General features: G+C 38.7%; 1 protein-coding gene across 1 annotated transcript in view; it reads right to left on the bottom strand.

The window, feature by feature from the left end:
* LOC124795033 (phosphatidylserine lipase ABHD16A) overlaps nucleotides 1-25,616 on the bottom strand; it is a 160,705-nt gene that overhangs the window by 117,334 nt on the left and 17,755 nt on the right. Inside the window, exon 5 of the mRNA XM_047258810.1 lies at nucleotides 8,007-8,173. Within this exon, the coding sequence (XP_047114766.1) occupies nucleotides 8,007-8,173 (167 nt within the window). The remainder of the gene's footprint in view (nucleotides 1-8,006; nucleotides 8,174-25,616) is intronic.

The following is a 25,616-nucleotide window of genomic DNA, read 5'->3' as shown; positions in this document are numbered from 1 at the left end:
AAATATTGGATGAAAATACACTTTTTCCCAGGTGAAAACACACAGAAGCCCTGGAGACAGTACATTTTATTATGTGTTAAGTGACAATATACTTCTCCTTTAGAGCTGTAAAACTTACGAGTCCTTTGAATGGCAAAGGTTTTATAAACCAGCATAGAACTTCACAGCACTTTAGGAAATGAAACCCAGCTAAAAGCAAAATGGCTAAGCAAGAATGGTCTGTATAAGCAAGATGTACTTGGGGCAGTATTTGGAAATGGAAGAGGATGAAGATGAAGATGAGATGGAAGATATGATACTGCTTGAAGAATTTGACAAAGCACTGAAAAACTTATGCCAAAACAAGGGCCCGGGAGTAGATAACATCCTGTTAGAGCTACTCATAGCCTTGGGAGAGCCAGCCATAACAAAACTCTTCCATCTGGTGAGCAAGATGTATGAGATAGGCAAAATACCCCAAGACTTCAAGAAGAATACAATAATTCCAATTCAAAAGAAAAGCAGGTGTTGGCACGTGTGAAAATTACCGAACTATCAGTTTAGTAAGTCACACCTGTAAAATACTAACACAAGTCCTTTACAGAAGAATGGAAAAACTGGTAGAAGCCGACCTTGGGGAAGACCAGTTTGCATTCTGGAGAAATGTGGGAACACACAAGGCAGTACTGTCTCTACGACTTCTCACGGAAGATACGTTGAGGAAAGGCAAACCTATGTTTACAGCTTTTGTAAACTTCGAGAAAGCTTTTGACATGTTGACTGGAATACTCTTTTTCAAATCCTAAAGATGGCAGGGATAAAATACGGGTAGTGACAGCCTATTTACAGTTTGTACAGAAGCCAGATGGCAGGTATAAGAGCTGAAATGCACAAAAGGGATGTAGTGATTGAGAAGGAAGTGAGACAGGGTTGTAGCCTTTGCCCAATGTTATTGAATCTATACACTGAACAAGCAGTAAAGGAAACAAGAAAAATGTTGAGTAGGGTTTAAAGTCCAGGGAGAAGAAATAAAAACTCTTAGGTTTGCCAATGACATTGCAATTGTCAGAGACAGCAAAGGACCTGGAAGAGCAGTCGGACAGAATAGACAGTGTCTTGAAAGGAGGATATAAGGTGAACATCAACAAAAGCAAAATGAGGATAATGGAATGTAGCCGAATTAAATCATATGATGCTGAGGGAATTAGAAAATGAGACACTTAAAGTAGTAGATGAGATTTGTTATTTAGGAAGCAAAATAACTAATGATGGTCAAAGTAGGGAGGATATAAAATGTGGACTGGCAACGTCAAGAAAAGCGTTCCTGAAGAAGAGAAATTTGTTAACATAAAGTATAGATTTAAGTGCCAGGAAGTTCTTTCTTGAAATATTTGTATGAAATGTACCCATGTATGGAAGGGAAACATGGACGATAAACAATTTGGACAAGAAGAGAATAGAAGCTTTTGATATTTGGTGCTACAGAAGAATGCTGAAGATTAGATGGGTAGATCATTCAACTAATGAGATGGTACTGAATAGAATTCAGAAGAAGAGAACTTTTGCGGTACGATCTGACTAGAAGAAGGGGTCGGTTGATAGGACACTTTCTGAGGCATCAAGGTATCACCAATTTAGTACTGGAGGGAAGTGGGAGGGGGAGGGCAAAAACCATGGAGGGAGACCAAGAGACGAATACAGTAAGCAGATTCAGAAGGATGTAGGTTGCAGTAGTTACTCAGAGATGAAGAGGTTTGCACAGGATGGAGTAGCACAGTGAGATGCGTCAAGCCAGTCCTTGGACTGAAGATCACCACCACCACCACCACCACCACCACCACCACCAACAACAACAACAACAACAACAATTTCAACAATTTATTTGCCATTTTTTCCCTGAGGGAATGGTTAGGCACAATCCTACAAGCACAGCTGAATAGTTATGACAAGCCCAATTATAGCTTTAACTTCTGTGCACAAAACATGTCTTGTGTTACCTGGCTGAATTCGTGTTCCATCAAGCACTTCGGCTTTCCCATAGAAAAGCCAGGGTGAAACTGCTCAAGAACCCACTTTGCACTTTTTTAAAAGCATAAGTATATTTATTGACATTGTTGTTGCATAATTTGTAATCTATGAAAGAACTAAAATAAATATGAAAAACTAACCTCTGAGTTTAGTCATTTGTAGCTTGCCAGAAAAATTTTTAAATAACAGTATAAACGGTTGGTCTTCTGGGCCCGAAACTTTTCTAAGCAGATGGTCCTCAGCGTTAAGTTTTGAATGGGAGTCTAATTTAAGGAATTCATTGCAGTTTATCACTTGTAAATGACTTATCTTGCATAAAAAGAAATTTACTTCAAAAGTAACATTTCTCAAACCACTATTCGCAATATTTTCCAGCAAAGTGTTAGAAATATAAATAGTTATGATGTCGTGCTCATAAAAAGCAGTTTGTTGTTACAAAGTACTTTATAGTCTTTGTCCTAAAGCCTTTGACACATTTTGCTGTTGGCACACACTTGTGTGTGCACTGTATTCTGATGTTCTAAATGGCACATTTTCTTTGCAAGTTTTATTTTGGTGTTATTCTCTCATTTATGTTTTACAGTGCTGCAATATTATTCAGCAGTAGCGGGGTAAAGTAAAATTCTTTGTTAGGCAAGCAGTTCCTACCAGTCAAAATTACAAAAAATTGATAGCTAAGACAATGAAACACTCCCATAATTCTAAAAATTCCTGGATTTTTCCCAGTTGAAAAAATTGGCATTTTCCTGGTTGTCCCAGGGCATGTAAACCCTGTAAAAATATAGTATTTGTTGTCATATTTTCTTTTATTTTTAGAAATGTTTTTTAATTGCATTAGAAAGAATACATTATTCTTCCATGTTATGTATGATGGTATTATGTCAATAAACAGGCAAATTAAATAGGAATGTAACTTTCCTCACGCATCAGTTAAACATCATTAAATGTAGCCTGAACTAATAAAAGCTTATCGTATTTTGTGAAATAAATGACAGTACATTCTTCTCTAATTTGTATCACTTAACTAAGAAGACACATTTCCGCTTGCAGTCAGTTAATGCAAAATGCAGAAATGAAAATCATATATAAAAGCATCACATGACCACGCGCTATTTCCATATAAATTCAGAGTTCGTTATATTTTATATGATTTTAAGATATGAGCATGTGAATTTAATTTAGTTTCATTATTTTACTGCTTAAAAAACTAGATTTATTGTGGACACTGAATTTATATTACAACTCTCACATTTCCATTAATATCTTGAAATCAAGTTTCGGTGCTTGGTCAGTTAATGCACGACATCACCCAACTAATTCAGGAGGCACTTTACAGAAGGAGGAGGATGAGTGTACACAGACAGTGAGCGAGGCACTGGATATGCTCCTCCAGACTCATTTTCCTCAATGCCCTCTGGCAGATAAACACCAAGAGTCAGTCCCTGACAGCCACTGGTTTACAGGTAATCTCAGGGAGAAAAAGGGAACTGCCACAGATTGTGTTCATTTCAAAAATCCAGTAGATGGAGGGAATGTTTCCACTGTTAAGAGGCACTAGGCCCAGATTGAATCTTTCCAGTTCTACTGCAACAAGAAGAATGATTAATTACATTCCTGTGTAGACCACTTAGGGTCACTCTAACAGCAGGAATTATTCCTAATAATTGGAAGACATTGAGGGTTGTCTTCATTCTGAAGACGAGAGAAATGATCATACCAAGCTACAGATATGATACTGATCTGTCTGTCCTCCTTTCTTCTAGAGATATTAGAAAAACTGATTAATGTGCGCATTAGGGAAGAAGAGGCTAACTGAGGTTCCTCTACATGTAAACCAACACACAAATTAGGCAAATCATGTGAAACAACACTTAAACTTGCTGGGAAGTTGGAAAAAGCTCTACACCTTCAGAAAATTGGTCTTTGCATCTTGCTATTAACAACACAACCTTTGGATCTACGAGTAGAGTAGCAGAAGAGCATGGCACTGAGGCCACCATGTGCAGGTGGATTAAGACCACAATGAGTACAAGAAAGGCAGAAGCCATCTGACGAAAGGGAAAATGGTGACATCATCAACAGAAGGTATCTGCAAGGTGCCCATCACCAGAAGGTGTTTGCAAGGTGGTGTTTTGTCCCCACTACTGTGGAACTTAATGGTGAACGAATTCATTGAAGAGTTAAATATTGGAGCCTACTTTTGCCAAGGATAAGCAGACAATTTAGTAATAAAAATACCTGGCAAATTTGCTAGTACTATTAGAAGAATGACACAATGTGCACTGGGCAAAACGATTACACAAAACAGGATCTAAAGGGTCAGTCCCAAGAAAATAATTGTGGTTCCATCTACAAGGACACATCCAGCTACAGTAAAATGGAATAAAGCAGAACAGAAGGTGGTTGCTGAGGAGCTTACCGAGGTACAGAATCTGACTAGCTTAACCATAACATGCTGGACATGCCGCCATTGCAGGTTAAAACTAGAAATAACTGGAATCCTTTAAGACATCCAGTATCTCATACCAATATAGCAAGTGTGGTAAGTATAGAAATGTCTGGGGAAATGCCTGCTGACCATACAATAGCTTCCAGCTACTTCAATAAATCTTTCAATGTAACAACTGGAAGAAAGGGGCAATGGAACAACAAACCACAACACTGTTGTCTCCCTGTGCAAATCAAATCAGTCACCCAATAAACATGCAGAAAATTCATGAAGAAATTGAAAACTGGCATTTCATTATATACCAACAGCCTGACGACTTTTTGAAAATTTCTTCAAGTGTTTTGCATCAGACTGTGGCTAAACAATTAGGGTGTCACAAGTACTTCCTAGAAGCCACCAAACTCCGTGGAATACAGATCCTTTGAACTTTCTTCTTCATTACAATGTAGGAGCACAAGGCCTACAGAACAAAATCTTAACTGATGATGAGACATTTATTCCCTACACTAATACAGAAACACAACATCAGTCAGTGATGTGGAGCTATAGTTATTCCAAAGTCAAATCAGCATTTTTCACTCAGACACGACCAGTGGAAAGCACTGTTCTGGTGTTTTGATCTTCAGTGAATAGCTTTCTTCATTTCTCATTTTATTACTACCATTATTACAGTTACTAACACTGCTGCTACTAATGCTGCAGAAGGTGGAAAGATTAGGGTTTATGTACCATCAATGAGGTCATTAGAGATGGAGCACAAGCTCAGATCTGACAAAGATGGGGAAAGAAAAATAACAGTGCCTGCATAAAGTAATTTAGAGAAATCACAGCTGACACAGAAATTTCACATTTCTCAAATATGTGTCAACTGCGCAACGCTAATGGCAATTTTATATACACCTTTTATATTGTTTGAAAGTTACTATTTTTTTTTAAACCAATCCGGTTTCTGAAATTTTCTGTTACCATTCAATTCTAATCTCTGGGCATCCTCTCTTTGTTACATTTAGCTTCATCCACTTTTCATTTTAGAAAAACTTCCACCCCCCTCACCCCTCCCTACCTCAATAAAAAATTTGTTTACTAAGCCTCCTTGGGAAGCAGTCAGATTTTGGCTGTCATATGTCTGTGTGCCAAGCCATGAGTGCCCAGTGAATGAGATTGAAAACCTATGGCATCCAAACAGTGGACGTGTACTGTCAGGTAAGGGTGTGTCACAGAGCTGAGAAGGATTTTAATCTACTAACTGAACCAGTCCTAACAGCAGTTTAGCCACAGAACGATTCAAGGAGTGTGTTCTAAGTTATTTGTCACATGTGATGCGTATACTCTGCCACTTTATAAAGAGGCTTCATGAGTGTATAAAATATATTCTCAGAAGAAATAACAACAGTCCTGGAACTACTGTGTTGAAAACTGTGCTTGTTTTGTTTCAGGATTACATTATAGTACATCTAAATGTTTGGGTTAACTTTTTATCTATTTCATAGTGTTCTCCCTGTTGGTTATAACATTCTAACATCGCTGAAACAGTACAGGGTTTGAACACTCTAGCATTTTTCACTTTTCTCGCTAAAATGTATTAGTGAAATCAAACAATAGAAAATATAGGATGGAATGTAACAAGTCTATTGCATATAATAATGCTGAATGATGAATAAAGAATCTGAATGTTATGAAAAGGAGAGCTGGTGCTCACCAGAGAGCGGAGATGCTGAGTTGCAGATAGGCACAACAAAAAGACTGTTGGAAAGTGAGCTGAGCACACCGCTCAACAAAACATTCTTCATTTCAGTGACTGCTTCATGGCCTGAATCCTTCCCACCAACACCAGCTTTTCTGAATTACACAGCGAAAAATCTCCCTGCAATATATTCTACGTCCCCGTAACCATCCTGGTCTCGACCTCAATTAGTCATTGTCTTCACCCATCTAATCCCTTCCCTATTCCCATTCCAGCATTACACAGCCCTCTATTTGACCAACGCACCCTTGGTCTTTTTACTTCTCTCTTTTTCCACTCCCATCTCCCCCCCCCCCCCCCCCCCATCCCCCCGCTCTCCGTCCAATGTCCCGACTGCATCTAGCTGCCCTACCTTCTCTCTCCACCTCGTCCCTGTGTGCTCTCACAGGCAGTACTGTCCCTACCCTACCCTGCTACCACTCCTCCTCCCCACTGCAGCCTCCTCCTTACCCTCCACCCAACACCCAGTTGCCTCTCCCATCATGCGCTGCAGCTCACAGTTTGGCTTCAGCTGTCAGAAAATGGTCGAGAGCTATATCGTGAGTAGCAACTATCCTTTTCATAATGTTGTTACACTGTACTAGTGGAAAGTTGTGCATGATCACACCATTTTAGCCATTGAAAATTCATGAAGAGCAAAATTTCAGGGCATTTAAGGTCAGTACTTGAAATCTGGAACATCAAAGAACAGCAAACTGATGAAGGAACATTTGTTCCGAAAGCTAGGAACGTAAATTTTTGGTTCTGTTTTTTGTGTATCTATCGGCTGTACTGAGCTGAGATAAGTACTGGCCAGCCCCTCTATCTCTTTGTTAGTATTTGTTAAACTAACCAATCTGTAAGATATATGAGGTATACTTCTTGCAGTGATGAAATTGACACACACTACTGTTTCGGAGGGGAAGAAAAAAAAACAGAGAGAAACTTGCAATTGAGTAAATAGTTACTTTCTAATATTTTTCATACTGGTACTTCAGAAGTGAAATTACATGAAATGACAAAGATCTCATTCTGTGTGATGCCAAGCAAATCGCAAAGTGTGACTAGATGCCAAAAGAAGTGTACAAAACCAAGATGAAAAATCAGAAGTGTCACCATGGTACAAGTCGTTTCACTAAAACATTACAAGTAGTTAGACAGTGAAGCTGCCCATCCACTGTCCCAAAACAGGTATTTCAAGCAGTTTAATAGAAGAAAAGAATATTATCATGGTAAGTGTTTAGAGTAGACAAGCATGAGCCTTTCAGTTCAGAGCATGACATTCACTATAAATTTGAGCCAAAGAGTGGCTGAGGACTTTCTTCACTGCCTACAAGAAACTAACACAAAGAGACACTGAGAAAAATGGACCAGAAACAATAGGTTTTGCTACGTGCCAATGCCCTTGCACAGCAGCCTTCATGCATAAAAGAAATAGTGGCTCCCTATTTGTCCCTGCTGATTATTATTATTTGTTCCATGCCTAAAAATGAAATCAATGAAACAATATTTTGCAACCGTGGGGTGGGGGAGGAGGGAGGGAGGGAGGGAGGGAGTGCACACAAAATGGCAGTGGTTTTTGAAATTACTTTAGAACAGCAGTACAGATGTTGGTGCAAGAACACAAATGCAAGAACAAAAATCTCTGTAAATGATGTGACTTTTTGCCTCTACCCATATTGAGACAATATTTGAATTGATTGTATCTGAGAAGTTATTAGATAACACAAATAATCAACACTAAATATCTAAAAGTATAAGTTTTCCTTATCTCACTAATCAATAAGCAAAAATGGGATATCATTGTCATTATTTAACAGAACTTACACAGCATGTACTGCATCATCTTCATAGATCCAGGATACATTAACTTCACTCCAAATGTGTGAGCAATGATGTAAGTGAGAATGTGACAAGGTATAGCAAATACGTTCTCAACTGCTGAACCTCGAACCGATGGTCTGTCAGCGTACATCCTGAATTTCTTCTCCTCCCTGTTGAATCATTTTTCAATTACGGCAAATGCATAATGAACAATTCCAAATTTGTATTTGAAACTTGGTATGTTTACTAATAAATCGGCTCTCTGCAGTAATATAAATAAGAGCACCCCGACAGTTGCTCCAGCAACTGTATTATAATACAAGAGACAATAACAATCAATTAACAGTACCTAATAAAGAGTACACAGAGCACAGAATAACTTCAATTATATTTTTTGATAAAAACTGCATGTTGCACAAAATACTCTTCAATGTCGTAATAAAATGTACAAAAAGGAGAAACTTAGTCTAGTCAATAAACAGTAATATCAAGTTTCAAAAGTAAGTTAAAACATTCAAGGTCTCAAAAATACAGAGATAGAATATGCACCTCCTTTTGCAAAAATTGAATGAAAGTAAATATTCATTATGAAAATTATCTAATTTGGAAGCAAGTACCTAGCACTTCACCATATAGTTTTCATAATGGATGTTTACTTTAATTTTCACAAGAACAGCATGATGATGATTAGCTGCTGTGTTTTCTGAAACAACTTTCTATATGATTATTACAACTAATTTCTACATGAGGTTCAATTCCTCATTTCATGATATACTTATTCTTACAGGCCTCCAGCATACTGAAGGTGAAACAGGACCACAACTTTTTCTTTATTGAAGTAAACTGTTGGAATTTGTCATGAGTTGCATTAAGAAGTAGCCTTTATTTAATGGTGGTTCGGACACTGTGTCCATTCTTAAACCACCCAGTTCATAACTGAAATACAGTCAAGTATGCATGTTTGGAACATCCCACAGCATACTATTCAAATGGCAAAGCATATAGTTTAAAATACAATAGGCAAGTTACAGTGAATGATATTGTTCACTTAAAATGCCATTTCTGACAAAATTCCAACCACTTATACACTATGTGATCAAAAGGATCTGAACACCCGACTGAAAATGACTTACAAGTTCATAGCACCCTCCATCAGTAATGCTGAAATTCAATACAGTGTTGGCCTTCCCTTAGCCTTGATGACAGCTTCCACTCTCGCAGGCATACATTCAATCAGGTGCTGGAAGGTTTCTTGGGGAATGGCAGCCTATTCTCCACGAGTGCTGCGCTGAGGAGAGATATCGATGTCAGTCAGTGAGGCCTGGTACAAAGTCGCCATTCCAAAACATCCCAAAGATGTTCTACACGATTAGGTCAGGACTCTGTGCAGGCCAGTCCATTACAGGGATGTTACTGTCATGTAACCACTCTGCCACAGGCCGTGCATTATGAACAGGTGCTCAATTGTGTTGAAAGATGCAATCACCATCTCCGAATTGCTCTTCAACACTGGGAAGCAACAAGATGCTTAAAACATCAATGTAGGCCTGGGCTGTGATAGTGCCATGCAAATGACAAGAGGTGCAAGCCCCCTCCAAGAAGAACATGACCACACGATAAGACCACCGCCTCCGAGTTTTACTGTTGGCACAACACACGCTGGCAGATGATGTTCACCGGCAATTCGTCATACCCACACCTTGCCATCGGATCGCCACATTGTGTAGCGTGATTCGTCACTCCACACAACGTTTTTCCAATGTTCAATCGTCCAATGTTTATGCCCCTTACACCAAGCGGCTGCTCAACCATGAAATCCAAGTTTCTTCACCTCCCACGTAACTGTCACAGTACTTGCAGTGGATCCTTATGCAGTTTGGAATTCCTGTGTGATGGTATGGACATATGTCTGCCTATTACATATTATGATCCTCTTCAACTGTCGGCGGTCTGTCAGTCAACAGAGGAGGTCGGCCTGTATGATTCAGTGCTGTACGTGTCCCTTCACGTTTCCACTTCACTATCACATCAGAAACAGGGAACCTAGGGATGTTCAGGAGTGTAGAAATCATGTACAGATGTATTACACACGTGACACCCAATCACCTGATCACATTTGAAGTCCATGAGTTCTGCGGAGTGTCCCATTCTGCTCTCTCACAATGTCTAATGACTACTGAGGTCACTGGTATGGAGTACTTGGCAGTAGGTGGTAGCACACAATGCAAGTATCTTTTTGGGGGTGTCGGGATACTTTTGATCACATAGTGTATCTTATCTCACTTTGATCCTGTAATATACTGCAGGTAAGATTCAATTTTCTTCCATGGACTGTTTATTTAAAAAGAAATATACTGAATCATATTTGTTACTCATTGCTGCTAACTTAATTTACAGAATGGTGCAGATATATACACACACTCAATTTGGAAATAATGTCGGGAAGACAGAAGCATTAATTGCATAGCTGAATAAAATAATTATGTCTACCAGTTCTATCAAACATATTACTGTCTAGCTTTTCCGGAACCAAACACACTGAGGCAGCACAGCGCTGGGAGGGGGGGGGGGGCGGGGGGGGGGGGGGGGGAACCACACACACACACACACACACACACACACACACACACACACACACACACACATTCTACAGTCAGAAAGCATTATACTGTGTCAACAGACAATGTAGGCAACAAAAAGCAATTACATAACACAGCCTAAAGTTGCAACCAGCCTCTACTGGGGGGTGATTCATATGACCCCACCTTTCCATCAGAATTTTGCTGAAAATGAAATTGTATGAATTGTAGTCACAGAGATAACATAAAATAAATATCAAATTCCTCATCTTAAGAAGTCAATTGTTTTGACGAATGGCTTAAGAAAATCTCAGACCAAGAGGTAAAAGAATAAATTATTACTATTTGCATGCAATACAACCTTCAAAAGGTTGTGATCAAATCCTCTCTCTTCCTCGAAAGTCACTAAGTATCCCACATCTACTAACCTTGCTGTGTAAACATGAACTCATAAAATAGGATGTATGATATTTGGGTAAAAATGATATGCAATCAAAACAGTAAGCATATAAAACTACACTTATTCAATAGCTTACTGAATTACTCAACTAGGTGAGTAAATAACGAAGAAACCCTCAGCACAATACACTTTATCCTGAGAGGCACTTGTAAAATGATCCACCCCATAAAATTTAAGTATAAAAATTTTAAGTACAAGCCTCAGACAATTTGAGCTTTCTATACACCTTGATTATCTTTTTCTTCAAACGATTCACAATTTATGGATGTTATTGTCCTCAATTTGATTCTCAGATATTATTCTTACACTGTATTTGACCTTTATCTCGAATTTTCCTCCTCAAATACTTCTTAGTTTGTGGTTTTTCATGTTTCAGTATGGTCAGCTTGTTATGTGCAATAATTTATTGACGATTTTATGTCTTTCACATTAAACAACTTTCGTATACAGATGCCCTATGTTAGCAATATTGGAACGGAGAGGGGCTATCAAAATAATTTTAAGTGTTGGAAGTTAACGAGCCATAGCACCTTTTGTCAGGATCCAAAAGGTATTAAGTTATTCAGTTTTGGTCTACTCTACTATCTTAAGATGGGCAGTTATCGTGAACAAATACTACTGTAACAAATTACTTTTACTGCTCATCACATCATTCATGCAATGCCCAGTGTCAACAGAAAATGTCAGTTTGTTTCCCATTACAAACAGAACTATTTTTTAATACAAATTTTAAGTGCCCATTCGAGAGAACACCCTCCAGTAAGTCTGGTCCGATGTTTGTTTTATTGATATGTACTAACAGAGATAGTTAAACATGAAAGTAAATAGCAATCCAGCAGTGACTCAGCTGTGCTGTCACTGCTGGGATACTGGTTATTCTTTGAGTTTTACTGTTCCTGGTAATAATATTGATAAAACAAATATCACACTAGACTACTGTGGGACCATTGTATCAAATGGCACCTAAATTCCACTTTAAAAATAATTTTGTTTGTAACAGGAAAGAAACCGACACTTTCCATCAACACTGGGCATTGCACGAGAGATCTGATGAGCACCATTTGTATACAAAATTATTCTTTTTACCTACTTGGTAGTAAATATCAAGTGTCTTTATAGCAACTAATCTTATTATCCAACTGAAATACATAAGTGTGCTTGAAACATCAACACCTACTCTAAAATACTTGACTGACCTAAAAGACAGCTTCCAAAAATTCTAAACCCAAATTTGGAAATTATCTGGCTACACTGTAAATCTGAATATTTTCTAGCATATTCAGCAGACTGCTACTATGGGTATCTACATTTCTGTAAAACTTCTCAGTCTTTGAGATGCGGAGGAACTTGGGAGTAGATTAATTTCTTGAAATTAACTGCATCAGAACGGGTTATTAAAGAGAGAGATCGTGTAACTACAACTGTTATGCTGAATTATGGTGTTATTTTCATTTGTGGTTATTTTAATTCATAAGCAGCACATTCTAAAGTTTTTATGGTAAAGTAAATTACATTCTTTTATGTCTTCCAGCATATTCTTGCAAAACTTGACACTTTCATGCAGATATCTAGGCAACACGAACAAAGGATTTAAAGTATATCAGTGTGACAAATTACTCCTCTTATTTTTAAAATATACATATAAATCCATGTTTACAATGCATAGCTAAAGAGCTGCTGAGAACATTATTTCACCTAGTGTATCACATAAATATGTAGTACAAATAACATTAAGTAAAACTGATGTCACCTTTAAATTTCACTTTTACTATTTAACATTTCAAAAATAAAGCCAGCAAAAACTGATATTCTGTCATCTGTGTGAATGGACTTGCAGAAACGCTGTAAAACCCATATCAAAGTGATTAGATCACGATTTAAAATTTGAACCTATTGAATAAGAGCCCACAATTTTTAACACAGTGAAACCCTGTACAGTCCACATTGTAATCTTCAGTGTTGGACATATCCCCAATAAAGACATTTACAAGTCTGTATGTGACAGCAATAAACACCGTATTTTAAAATCAATTCCTGCGATTTTAACAAAGTTAATACCAACAAACTGTGTTGTAAGATCTTAGCTGGTAGTACAAGTACTGATGATGGTTTGCTTGACAGCACACTTGGGGTAAAAAGACAAATCAATAAACAGTGGGAATTATATTCTTATTTTTCATGTATATTTACTTGCAGAACACTGCTTCAAAAATGTTTAGGTCAAATGTTATTGAAGAAACCAAAATGAAATGCACACATACACTTGACATCACAGAAAGTGTTGGTGGCGGCTGGAATTTGAATTTACTGCTCTGTTACACCAGAGCTAATAACATTATAGAGTGTACAGTGTTGTTGATAAAAGTAAAGGACACTTATGAGAGTAACTGAGGGGAAGGCATCTTATTTACACTCATCACAAAGCACACACCCTCTCAGAAAAACACAAGAGAACCTACTCCATTTCATTCCTATGGCTTCAGATGTGGAAAAGACTTCATACTGAGAGATGGACTCAAGTGCAGAACAATATGAAATACCTAAATATCACAGCACTTGGTACACTGATTTCACTGTTCAGTGAAGTGAACAGACACAGGCTTGGGATCAAGTCCTGCATACAGCAGTTTTTTGTTTTTGTTTTACTGTGTTGATTTCTTCAATCTAAAAGTGACATGAAATTAATGGAATGAACAGTTTGCAGTTCTTTATAAGACTTTTTGGCCCTGAAGAGGGCACAGCATATGGTTTCTTTACCACTTAATATCCTGTATAAATGGCTTCCACTTCAATGACCATTTGCACCCTGTGAGGAAACGGGTCTGAGATACGAATAATAAGTCTCTTCTTTTATGGTATCTTGTCAAAGGCTGCTACGATGATGATATGACGGTAATCACAGGTTCTTGGCACAGGGTAAGACCAGTTTTCTCACATGGTACATTTTGGATCCAACCATACAGTTTAAATTGCTGAGATCTGCAGCAGAAGGTGGCGAGTCCAAATGAAAAATCTCATTCTCTTCTGAAAGTCATTCCTGTACCATGCTTAACATTTGTACCGGAGACAGATCCTCCTGGAAATATTGGGCAGCATCAAGTTTGGCACTCATCCTGTGAAGCATCCCACATTCACAGGAAAACCTCCACCCCCAAACCTGCCACTGACACATGGCCACTGTGAAATGAGTCACAAATGTATTTGGGGCCAAAATGAATACTATGCAACCTGTACACTCATACTCATACTGGAACATTATCCACTGGGAAAAATATTGGTGCTTCACAAAATATACATTCACATTTTGTCGGCAAATGCTGATCACTATAGAAGATCATCATCACAGAGCTTCCCTTGAAGGTCACATGTCTGCATTAATATGTCAACCAATGAAGTTGGAAAAACAGTAGTACGTTTCCATTGCAGTATGTTTAAATAAGATTTTTCCAATAATGCATTTGGATTGAGTTTGGGCTTATTACCCTGGACTGGTATTGTTACACAACAATACCGAGCTCCCACACACCTACTAATTATCCATTACAACAACTGTGTTTAATCAATTGTTGCCCAGTATATTCAGAAAAGTCATATCACACCCTAGCCTCCCATGCCATTGGATTCCCTTCCCCCACAAGAGCCTGCTGAAAAGGAGACTTGGCCCAAGAATTGTGTACTGCCATAAGCCACTGCAGAACAAATGGTGGATGAGGGATCCAACTATTCACATTAGTCAGTCAGTCAATGGAGCAGAATACTGTCACCATATGTGCTGATAACATCTAGAATACCACTGCCACATGTGGGGATAAAATCCAATGTGATAAGATACTCCATAACAACATTCCCCTTTTAATAAGATCATACTGCAACAGTATTCAGGAGTTCAACTTTTCTAAATCTGCCCATAAAGTTTTTAGGTCACTAGGCCTTGGTTTTTGAAAAAGCTGAGAGCAACTGGAAATATATTGCAACTATTAGAGCAGTTATCTACCAACCAGAACATCGTGAATTTAGATCCTCACACTTAATACTTTTTGCTTTATTTTTGTTTGATGCAGATAATTGAAAGGCTTTAATAAAGCTCAAGATCGATAACCATAATACATACTGTTTTTATTATCTTTCTTACAGTTAACAAATTACGTACAGATATGTTTGCATGGAAATAATTTGAGTTTCTTCTCAGGCAACTGTTGCATAAAAGGAATGTGATTTTTTTTTTTTGTTTTTGTTTTTTTATTCAGCATGCCTGGTGCAGAGAAAATTTGTGTCTTAAATGTTTTTATGACATTCACCATTGTCAAGACAAAGTTCAAGAATATCTCACTTTTAGCCACCACAAGTGGGAGAGGTGCTTGGTTGTGCATTTTACTCTACTTTTTTGAGATATAATGATGTTCAGTGTTCACCTATGGCATGCTAATATGAAATTTTTCACAAAAATTGCTAAGTGAAAAATCCGTGTGATGAGAATTTTACAGACATTACATATATTGTGCATAAATTTTCATAGTAAATCAATATTCGTGATTTACAGTTACTGTAGCACATATTAGGACTAATGTATTGTGTTACATTTAGTTTTCCCTTTAAAAAATAAGGCAGTGGATGCATGTATAAGTGACAGATGGTGCAATAAGTAATCGTGTACATGACACCAATGAATCTTCCTTGAACACTAGAATGACGGAATTTGCGACATTCCTTAGAATGACGGAAAGGGGTAATTTTAACCTCACATAAAGTATTTTTGTATTTGACTTAAACAAGTACTTTATTTTCATGTATGTTAATCCCTATCTTTTTGCAAGTTACAACTTTCATTATTTAAAATGATAATTAATACAATACTTACTTATTTGACCAAAAAAGTATTTTCACGATTTATCACTGCTCACACTAACAAGTTCCCTAAACTGTAGAGTTTAATATATTAACTATCTGTAGAACATTTTACACACATTTACTATATATGGTCCATATTATACTCGCACATGTTCACGCATTGTTTTACTGTACTTTTTACTCAAGTCATTGGAATCTGATAGGTGTACTTAGAAAAATGGTTCTACTTTACACCCACATTTTCCACACACAGCTTTGTGGCATTTTACACCATTTTCGTTGGATCTGTTGCCTTTCAAGAGGCTGATTTGGCACTCCTGCTTTCTAAATGATTGTATGCTCATATTCTCCTCTTTTGTCTGTTCTTCCTCCTACTCTTTCATTCCCTTAAGTTCATTTGCTATCTGAATGAATTTATTTCCTTCCATTTTCTCGTTTGTTGTGATTTTATAGATGACCCCCACATTTATTTCCCTGATGGCCAAGATGTAGAAGACATGAATCAACGATCTCCTACAAGTAACATTTGTATTATATTTACAGATCAGTTAATCAATCTTGTCTTCTCCATATTTTGTTGCATTGTAAAATGTTGTGGTTTCAGGTCTCTTCTTCTCTTCTTTGCTTATTGCCACTTCAATATGCAGTGTACTCAGGAAGATGATATTTTTATTCTACTTTCCTTGGTATACAGCCATGGTGCAGTCTGTGTTGCCAGTTCGGCGCAGGATGGTGGAGGAGTATATTTCAGCATTTGGCTTCTTTACCTCATTGGGGATTTCATGATGGATCTTGTTTACTGTACTAAGTAACTAAGTTGTTTTTCCTCGAACTTCTTGGCAAGCTGAAGAGATGTGAAGAAGTTGTCTGTTGCCACATTTCTGCTTTGATTTAGAAATGGCTCTATGCCACATAGAATGACATACAATAAACTCCCGTCTATCCAAAGTGATTGGGATGGCAAGTCCCCCTGTTTTCAAGTGTGAAACACCCCGAATTGCGTCAATACTGCGAAATATGATCGTGAAACTTGCGTAGGGTATGTACAATATTACTGATACACTTGTGAATAAGCCTACATGTTCTTGACTGAAAAAATTGTGTTGACATGTTAAAAAGGCACCAAAGTACCATTGAAAACTCAAAGTTTTTAAATGCTGAATAACAAAGCTCATTTATTTTGCGTTCTTATAGAAAAAAATCTGCCTTATTTGGCAGCAGGAAAAAACAGGAGTTTTAATTTTATTACCTATTCTTTTGAGTAAAAAATAAATTACTGTACAAAATTATGAAACAAATCTAGAGATTATTCAAAGGAACGAAAAGTTTGTCTAGAGAAACTTTAAAGTAAAAAATCCAAAAACTTTTAACTTGTGTATGTTGAGGTTCTAGGACGCTTCATTAGAATTTATTTTTTGGTAAAAAAAAGTCTTTTTTGTGTTTGAGAAACTTTTGTTGTGGCAATAAATCTCCAATGTTGGAAACAAACAATTTCAGGATAAGTCGCATCCTCCTGTTGGCTCATGTACTCCAGGCCAGTTTGGATCGCTTCGTAACCGACTTTGCGAGGAATCTTTTTCTCTGCTTCATCATCAAAGACATATTCTTCTGACGCTTTCTGATTGGCCGCAATTTGGATGATTTCTTCCTCAGTTAAATCAAAAAAGTCATTTTTCGTACACTCTCCAACATCTTCAAAGTTCACATCTTCACAACCCAGTAGCTTCTCCAGTAAATTCACCAAAATTGTGTCATTTTCACCTGTTTCTGGCACATCAGCTTGAGTTTCTGTGTTGCGTCCTTCTTCCCACTACTGATGAGTTGTTTTATGATCTAAGAGTATTTCCCAAGACCTAACGAGAGCAATTGGAGGAATTAGATTCCAACTTCAGCAATCCAATGAATGACACTTAAAAACATTGATTTTTTTAAGAGCTTGCACAAAATCTTCTTTAGCATCAATCGCAACAGTTAAGTATTCCAGCAGCTTGTGTCTGTAATGGTTTTTCATTGCCTCAAGAACACCTTGGCCCATCAGTTGACATAGACACATGAAGTTTGGTGGGAGAAATACAACTTTGATATCCCCATCTTATAGATCATCTGGGTAAGAATGAGCATTGCCCATAAGAAGTAGCACTTTTCCAGGAAGTCCATTTTCCTCCATGTATTTTTCTACAGCTGGAACAAACTCTGCCTGGAACCACTCTTTGAAGATTGGCAAAGGTTTAATCAGCTGGTTGCCATCTCAATGCTCTTTGTTTTGTGGATTTGCCAATTAAAGTAAGACACAGTTTATGACTGCTAGTGGCATTACTGCATGTGAGGACATTAACGCTTTCTTTGCTTTTTCTATATCAAAATGCAGTTTTTTCTTGTTTAGAGGCAAGGGTTTTTGTTGGCAACATTTTGTAATTCGACCTGTTTCATCACAGTTGTAAAGTTGATCGCCAGTATAATCTCCTCTGTCGATGATTGTGTGCAGTTTCTTCTTAAAAAATCAGCAATAGCAGCTCCATCCCCAGATAATGATTCGCCGCTGACGACAATTTCACAAATACCATGCCACTTCTTGAACCAATCCAGCCAGCCATCACTTCCAAGGAATTGTTGCCCCTTTCCTTCAATCAGCTGATAAAAAGTCATTGCTTTTTGACGAAGTACAGGACCTGAAACTGGCACACCTTTGGCTATTTCTTGTTCATGCCACAAAAATAAGGCCTCTTTTAACTGAAGATGTGCACCTTTTCTCATTTTTTTTTTTTTTCAGATTTCACTGCACTGCCTGATGCTTGGATGGAACAAAATTTTTCAATTTCTGATCGATTTGTCTTCTAATCAGTAATCATACTCATACCGCCGTTCAAATCTGCAGTAACTTTCGCGGGTGGCTCACCAGTGTCAATTCTCTGCAAAACGCGAAGTTTTTGTTCCAACGAGATCACACTATTTTTCCGTTTCATGTGTCTTTTTTTACTGACACTTGACTGATTCTTTTTTGGTTTTTGGCCACTTCTATCTCTGGACATTTTAAAGCACATAGCGCGAGCACGAAACGTTAAATCAAAAACATACAGATCCACGAACGGACAACACTCGAGATGGACTGGACAAAGCTTCCGATTTTTGAAACCAGGCTGTGGCACCCCTCTCCCCTAACCTACACAAGCCCACACAGCAACACAACAGTGCATTGTACATTCACTGTTAAATTAATAAACGCTCACTTCATCTGATGTACCGACAACAGGCAAAAAGTGTTTGGCACTGCACACTTATTGTCAGTTTCAAAGGGGCTACGTCACGCTGCACAGAGCAAAACTGTACATACTGTACTTCCATGCAATTCCAATGGATGGCAATGACATGAAACCATGCAATATGAACAAGAAACATGCTAAAACTTCAACACATGCACGAATTGAAGACACACGGACTTTTGATACACACCAGAGCACTGATTAGCAGTAGACTGCTGGAAAACATCAGCAAATGCATGGCTCCAGGCACCGACAAGTTGAAACTTGCCACGTGTCAGTGTAGCTATCCAAAAGTGTAGCTGTGCAACGCGTCAGACAGCGCCAATGTGAGCCGCGAAAATTGGAAAAATTTGTTCGCATAAATCGAACTTCGGATAGATGCGATTTGGATGAACGGGAGTCTACTGTATTCTCCGAATGGCTGCTTTTCTCTAAGCATATCCTCTTTTCCAAGGTATGAGAAAGCACTAATTATCTTTCGTAACATCAGCAACAATTCAGAATTTGGAAACATATTTGTCACGTTTGTTGGGCCTCAGTTGAGTGAACCTGCAACTTGTTTTTCTTGCTGATGGTTATTTTTCTATGGTTATATTTTCTCCAGTTCATTAAGAACAAATACTGTTTTCCATGAACTTCCCCTCACTTCAGATAAAGTGTGAATTTGTTGGCTGGTAGGCTATCAACCCAGACTGACTTTTCATCGGAACAGAAATACCTGAGAAGCTCCTGCAACCTGTTGCTTGGCATAACGTCCTTGATTAAAGTAGGACCCCAAGAAAGTGACCACGGATCATCTGCTGACATACATTTTGCACAACTGATATTGAGGCTATCATTGAGGGTGAGGAGATGTGAACTGCGAGGATGTAATAGGGCAGAAGGGTCGGGAACTCTTGGGTGGAGCGGATGGGGACAGTAGATTACTGTAGGTTGAGGCCAGGATAACTTCAGGAAGGTAGAATGTGTCATAAGGATAATTCTGATCTCTACAGTTCAGAAAATATAGTGGTGGAGGGTTGGATTCAGATGGTCCAAGTTGTGAGCTGCCATTGAAGTCAAGAGTGTTATGTTCAGCTGCATGGTGTGCTCTGATTCGACGCAAAAGTTGCAGTCTGCCCCAAGGGGTAAAAGATAATGGCAAGGTGTGCCAGCTTACGTGAATGTGTGTGTTTTCCTTTCTTTTCTGAAGAAGGCTTTGGCTGGAAGCTCGGTGTGTAACCATCTTTTCAATGTGCCTTTCTGCAACTCAGTGTATTATCTTTATGGTTAGTAGCACTCCATTCTTTTCATAATTGGTGATATTCTCCCCAACGTCCTTCAGACTCCAAACCCACTACCTCATTCCTCATACACCTAACTAACTTTATTGTAACACACAACTACTACTACTTTGAAGGATAGGTATACAAAACAAATCCGCAGCACAGCCATGGGCACGCATATGACATCCTCCTACACCAACCTGTTTATGGGCCATCTAGAGGGCACTTCCTAGCCTCCCAAAACCCCAAACCTCTGGCATTGTTCCGGTTCATCGATGATACCTTCATGATCTAGACTCAGGCCCTAGACGCCCTACCAATGTTCCTTCAACAGCCTGAACATTTTCTCACCCATCTACTTTACATGTCCTCCTCAACACAGCATGTCAACTTACTGGACATTGACCACCATGTCTCTAATGGTTCCATCCATACCTCTGTCCATAAGAAACCCAACAACCCCCAATAGTACGTGAATTTTGACAGCTGCCATCCCTTCCAACCAAAAAGTCGCTCCCATACAGCCTGGCCACCTGTGGACATATGGACAGCTTATCTGCAGTGATAAGAACTTCCTTGACCAGTGTGCTGAATGACTCACAAACATCTTAACAGACAGGCACTATCCCCCAGACCTACTCCATAAACAGATTTCTCATGCCATATCTCCGCACATACCCAATCCTCCCACCAAAACCCAAGAAGCAGCTACAAAGGAGGGCTTCCTCTGTCGCCCAATACCACATCAGACTGGGACAACTGAACCATATCCTTCATCAGGGCTTTCAGCATCTATTATCATGCCCTGAAATGAGAGACATCTGACCCAAGATTCTTCTCACCCCTCCTAAAGCAGTGTTCCACTGCCCATCCAACACCCACAGCGTCCCAGTCCACTCCTACGTCACTCTCAGTCCAGGCCCCCCGCCACAGGCATCATATCCCTGTGGAAGACCTAGTGTAAGACCTGTCCAACTCAATAGCCCAGCACTTTCTATTCCAGTCCTATCACAGGCTTATCTTATAACATAAGAAGCTGGGCCACCTGTAAAAGCAGCCATGTCATATACCAGCTCTGCTGCAATCACTGCACTGTTTTTTATGATGGTATGACTACCAACCAGCTGCCTACTAAGATGAATGGATACCCCCAAACTGTGGCCAAGAGCAAAGTGGACCACCCTGCGACACAACATGAAGCTGAATATAGCATGCTTGACTTCGATGGCTGCTTCACAACTCGAGCCATCTGGATGTTCCCCTCCACCACTAGCTTTTCTACACTGTACAGATCAGAGTTATCCTTACAATACATTCTCGACTCCTGAAATGATCCTGGTGTCAGCCTACAATAACCTACTGCCCCACACACTTTACCCAACAATTTCCGTCTCCCATGTCCTATAACCTCCTCCCAATCCACGACCCCTCACCCCTACTGTGCGCTGCTCTCTGCCTGTGCATCCACCAGTCTTTTCCCCTCTCTGCTCCTCTCCTTTTCTGCTCCCCATTCCCCTTCTGGCCCTCCTCCACAGCCTTCCAACACTTCAGCCAGTAGTTTTGTCCTGCCATTTTCTAGCCCCTACATGCACTGCCCTGCCAAACAACACTCTTCTCTCCCCCTCCCCCCATCCCCACCCATACCCTGATATCCCCCCTCCATTTCCCACTCCAGATTGCTGCTTTCATTCAACACAACAGCTGCAGTCTGCCCAGGGTGGCCAGAGATAGCAGTCGTGTGACTTAGGTGTGCCTGTTTGTGTCAAAGTGTGTGTTTTTCTTTACGAAAGCTTTAGCCAAAAGCTCGGTGTCTCTTCATTGAGCCTGTCCATAGCTCGGCACATGGCAATGGCAATCTTTAATTTTCATAACTGGTAATATTCCAACCTGGACTTTCCATTGTTTGAATGTATTGTGAACACATTTTTACGTACCTTGAAATTCTTATATTTCTATGCAACTCTTGGAAATAATATTATTGTGCATAAATTGCACAAACATAACCCAGTAGTATTATTTCCAGGAAATCCGAAGACTACATACTCTTGTTGAATTTGAACAATGAGGGAATAAAATAAAAAATATTACAACATGTGATCTTGGCAGCCAAATATTCTCATTTACCAAATATGAGATCACTCCCAAGCAACGTGTGCAACTTATTCAAATAGTAGATAGCTTATATATTTCCCAAGACTTGTTCTTTACTGTTGTTGTTCATCTTTTGCACAAAATGTAACAGTTACTGAAGTGTACTTCTAGCTATTAAATGGTTTCCTGCAATGCTAAAACGGATCTGCTAACTCTAGTTTCAGAGATTCCGAAGCTGTAAAATCACCCACTTTCTGTGTGTGTGGGCAATCTGTTTAAAGAGTTGGCACCAGAACTCCATTTTGTAGAACAGACAGAAACAACTTTTTTATATCATTCTGGTTGTCAAAGTCATTTGGAACCAACTTTTATTAGCTATAACAAATAACATAAAAGAATAAATGTGATGGCATACAAATATAAGAATCTCAAAGGCCTGAAAATATGTCTCCAACAAATTTTATATCACCGAATCTTGAGAAAACACAGTTACCCAAAAATTCTCTCACCGTTGCCACTGATTAACTTGCAATGTGCAATGGCACACCATCCTGTTGAAACCAGGTTTTATGAAGCTGTGGAATATTGTTAAATGCAGTGCAACAAAGGATTGCAATGTCCTAACATACTGATCCGAAGTGACAGTCACTGTGATCTGCTCTTCACTTTAGAAAAAAGTAAGGACCAATGACCCCATGTGACAAAATGGTACACCATACTCTCTCTCACCTTCCTGAAATGTAAAGGGCACTCTTTATTCATGTAAACTGTGAAATGAAAATGGGCCTCAGCTGACATCCACAGCTTGTCCAGAAATCCACTGTCCTAACTTATGTCTGTGATAATCAGCTGACAGAATTCTAATCACAACTGGTAATAATTCCCCTTCAGTTGCTGTGTGATCTGCAGCTTTTACAGTGACATTTTAAATCATAATGGAGAATTCACGACACACTGCTCACAGTTGCTTCCTTACAAACTACACACTGGAGCCTCTGTAAAACTGAAATGCATACAGCTTGGTATTCTGTGGAGTACAAGCACTTCTTGGTCATCCTGTTGGTTTCTCTTTTACAGGGCAGATCCAGTCTCTTCAAAGTTTTTAATACAAGTTTTTATTGTTTGTTTTGAGGGAAACCAACCATGACTCTCCATGCTGGGAAGAAGAAGGTTCGAACACACTGCGCAATTTCCAAACTATCATGGTTTTTGTAAAACATTTTTACGCCAAAAACGTACTGGTAACCATTGCATTGATCCATTATTACTAAATGAAGAGATTGTCTGCAGCTCAAGGTTCCTGTTCCGCAGTGCTGCCGACTGTATATGTCGACCACTAAGCATTTCAAAAGTTCCCATTTTTCCAGGTCATGCTGCACCATTTGGAAAAAGTGTACAAGAGCCACCCAACTCATGAACCTCCACAATTTCCATATGTAGCCTTCCTGATATATGTGATAGTAGTATGATCGAATCTTTGACATTTGAAACAGCACATTGGGCAGGGAAAAAACAGTCACACCTTGAAGACGACATATAGTCTGTAAGAATATATTTGGGTAACGTTAGAGTGTTGAAGGTTTGGATAAATGTTGCCATTTTTCCGATGTGCCATTGACTCTCCTCATATAGTTCCGCATTTCTATGAGAACCCCATTTCTCCATTCTTCACATAACTCCTCATGTTCCATCTCCATTATATCAGAGCAAGTAATCACACTTTTACAAAGTTAAGGATGTTGTGCAACTCAGCCATAACAGGGTAGTCTTCTAAAGCCTTGCATCCCAGAAGCTTAGACACTTGGTGTGTTGTGGCAGTTTCTATTAGATGTGTTCCATTATGAAGTCATTTAATACTTTTTAAGGACCCTGCAATACCACCCAACACATGAATATAGAAGTCCTTAAACAGTGGTGTAACTATGGTGTGTGTGTGTGTGTGTGTGTGTGTGTGTGTGTGTGTGTGTGTGTGTGTCCTTGCATGTGCAAATAAATTTTGGGAGCCTTGTTTACAACTAAACCTTGAAAGAACAAATATGAAAACATTAGACATTCACGCACCACAGTTGGGTTAAAAGTGAAATAAGCTCATCAACTGATGCATTCCTTGTAGAACAAACAATGCTTTCAGTTTTGTAAATTGACACAACATGCTGAAGCAAATTTGTCTTTCCAGCTGTCCTACAACTGGCACTACAACCTTTTTGATAATGTCATCCAAGTTAACAGAATACGTTTCATGTCCAATGCTTAGAAATTCTAAAGCACTTAAATTGAACTCTTGATATCGAGTCTCTCAGAAATGTTTTGAGTGATTTCATTTTAGAAAATGATCTTTCTCCTGTAACAGAAGCACCTGGCAGAGTCAAGTGCAACCGAGAGCTGTGTGCACATTGTGGAGACTACTGACAAGAAAAGTATTTTCCACAAACAAAAATACTGTGAGATATTTAATTGACAATATGTTTCCTTTCTTTCCAAATTCTTTCAATATAAGTATTTTTAGGCAGAACAGTTCATGTGAAGGATCTATGGTTAAATCTGATTCATACTTTCTGTCTAGCTTTTCTGCTCTCTTCTGAATATCTTCACTTTCAAACTCAAAACAATGAACAGGAAGGCACAGAAGAAAAATAATCATTAACATTCTGTAGGCTGGTAAAATGCTTAAGTGCTGAATTAAAATATCAATAGAACCACTGAAAATGTGACTTGAAGAAAATTTAGTTTATTCACAATTCTACGATCTGCAGAAAGCTCGTCAAAATGTTTCTTCATTTTATGGGTACGTTTTGAGGTCAATTTACGATCAAGGCTCCAAACTTTCACTAGTACTTTTGTTGCTTCTACTACAACTTAAAAATTGTTTCTTAGATTGACTAGATTCTTGCTTGCAGTTAGAAGAAGTTGAGGCGCATTCTATCAGCATTAAAGGCTGGAGTAGTTTGGAAACTAAGTTAATATCTTCCAAAATCTCATTCTGAAACAAGGGAGGCATGACAAAATCAAAAGTTGCTACTTTTCATCAAATTAGAAGCTTTTCTCTCTCTCTGCTTTCTTTTTGATCTTCAAAAAGACACTGGAGAGGTACTGCAAAATTCGTATGAAAT

The sequence above is a fragment of the Schistocerca piceifrons genome, chromosome 4, assembly GCF_021461385.2.
Source record: "Schistocerca piceifrons isolate TAMUIC-IGC-003096 chromosome 4, iqSchPice1.1, whole genome shotgun sequence".
Classification (NCBI taxonomy): Eukaryota; Metazoa; Arthropoda; class Insecta; order Orthoptera; family Acrididae; genus Schistocerca; species Schistocerca piceifrons.
This window is presented reverse-complemented; position numbering and strand designations above follow the sequence as displayed.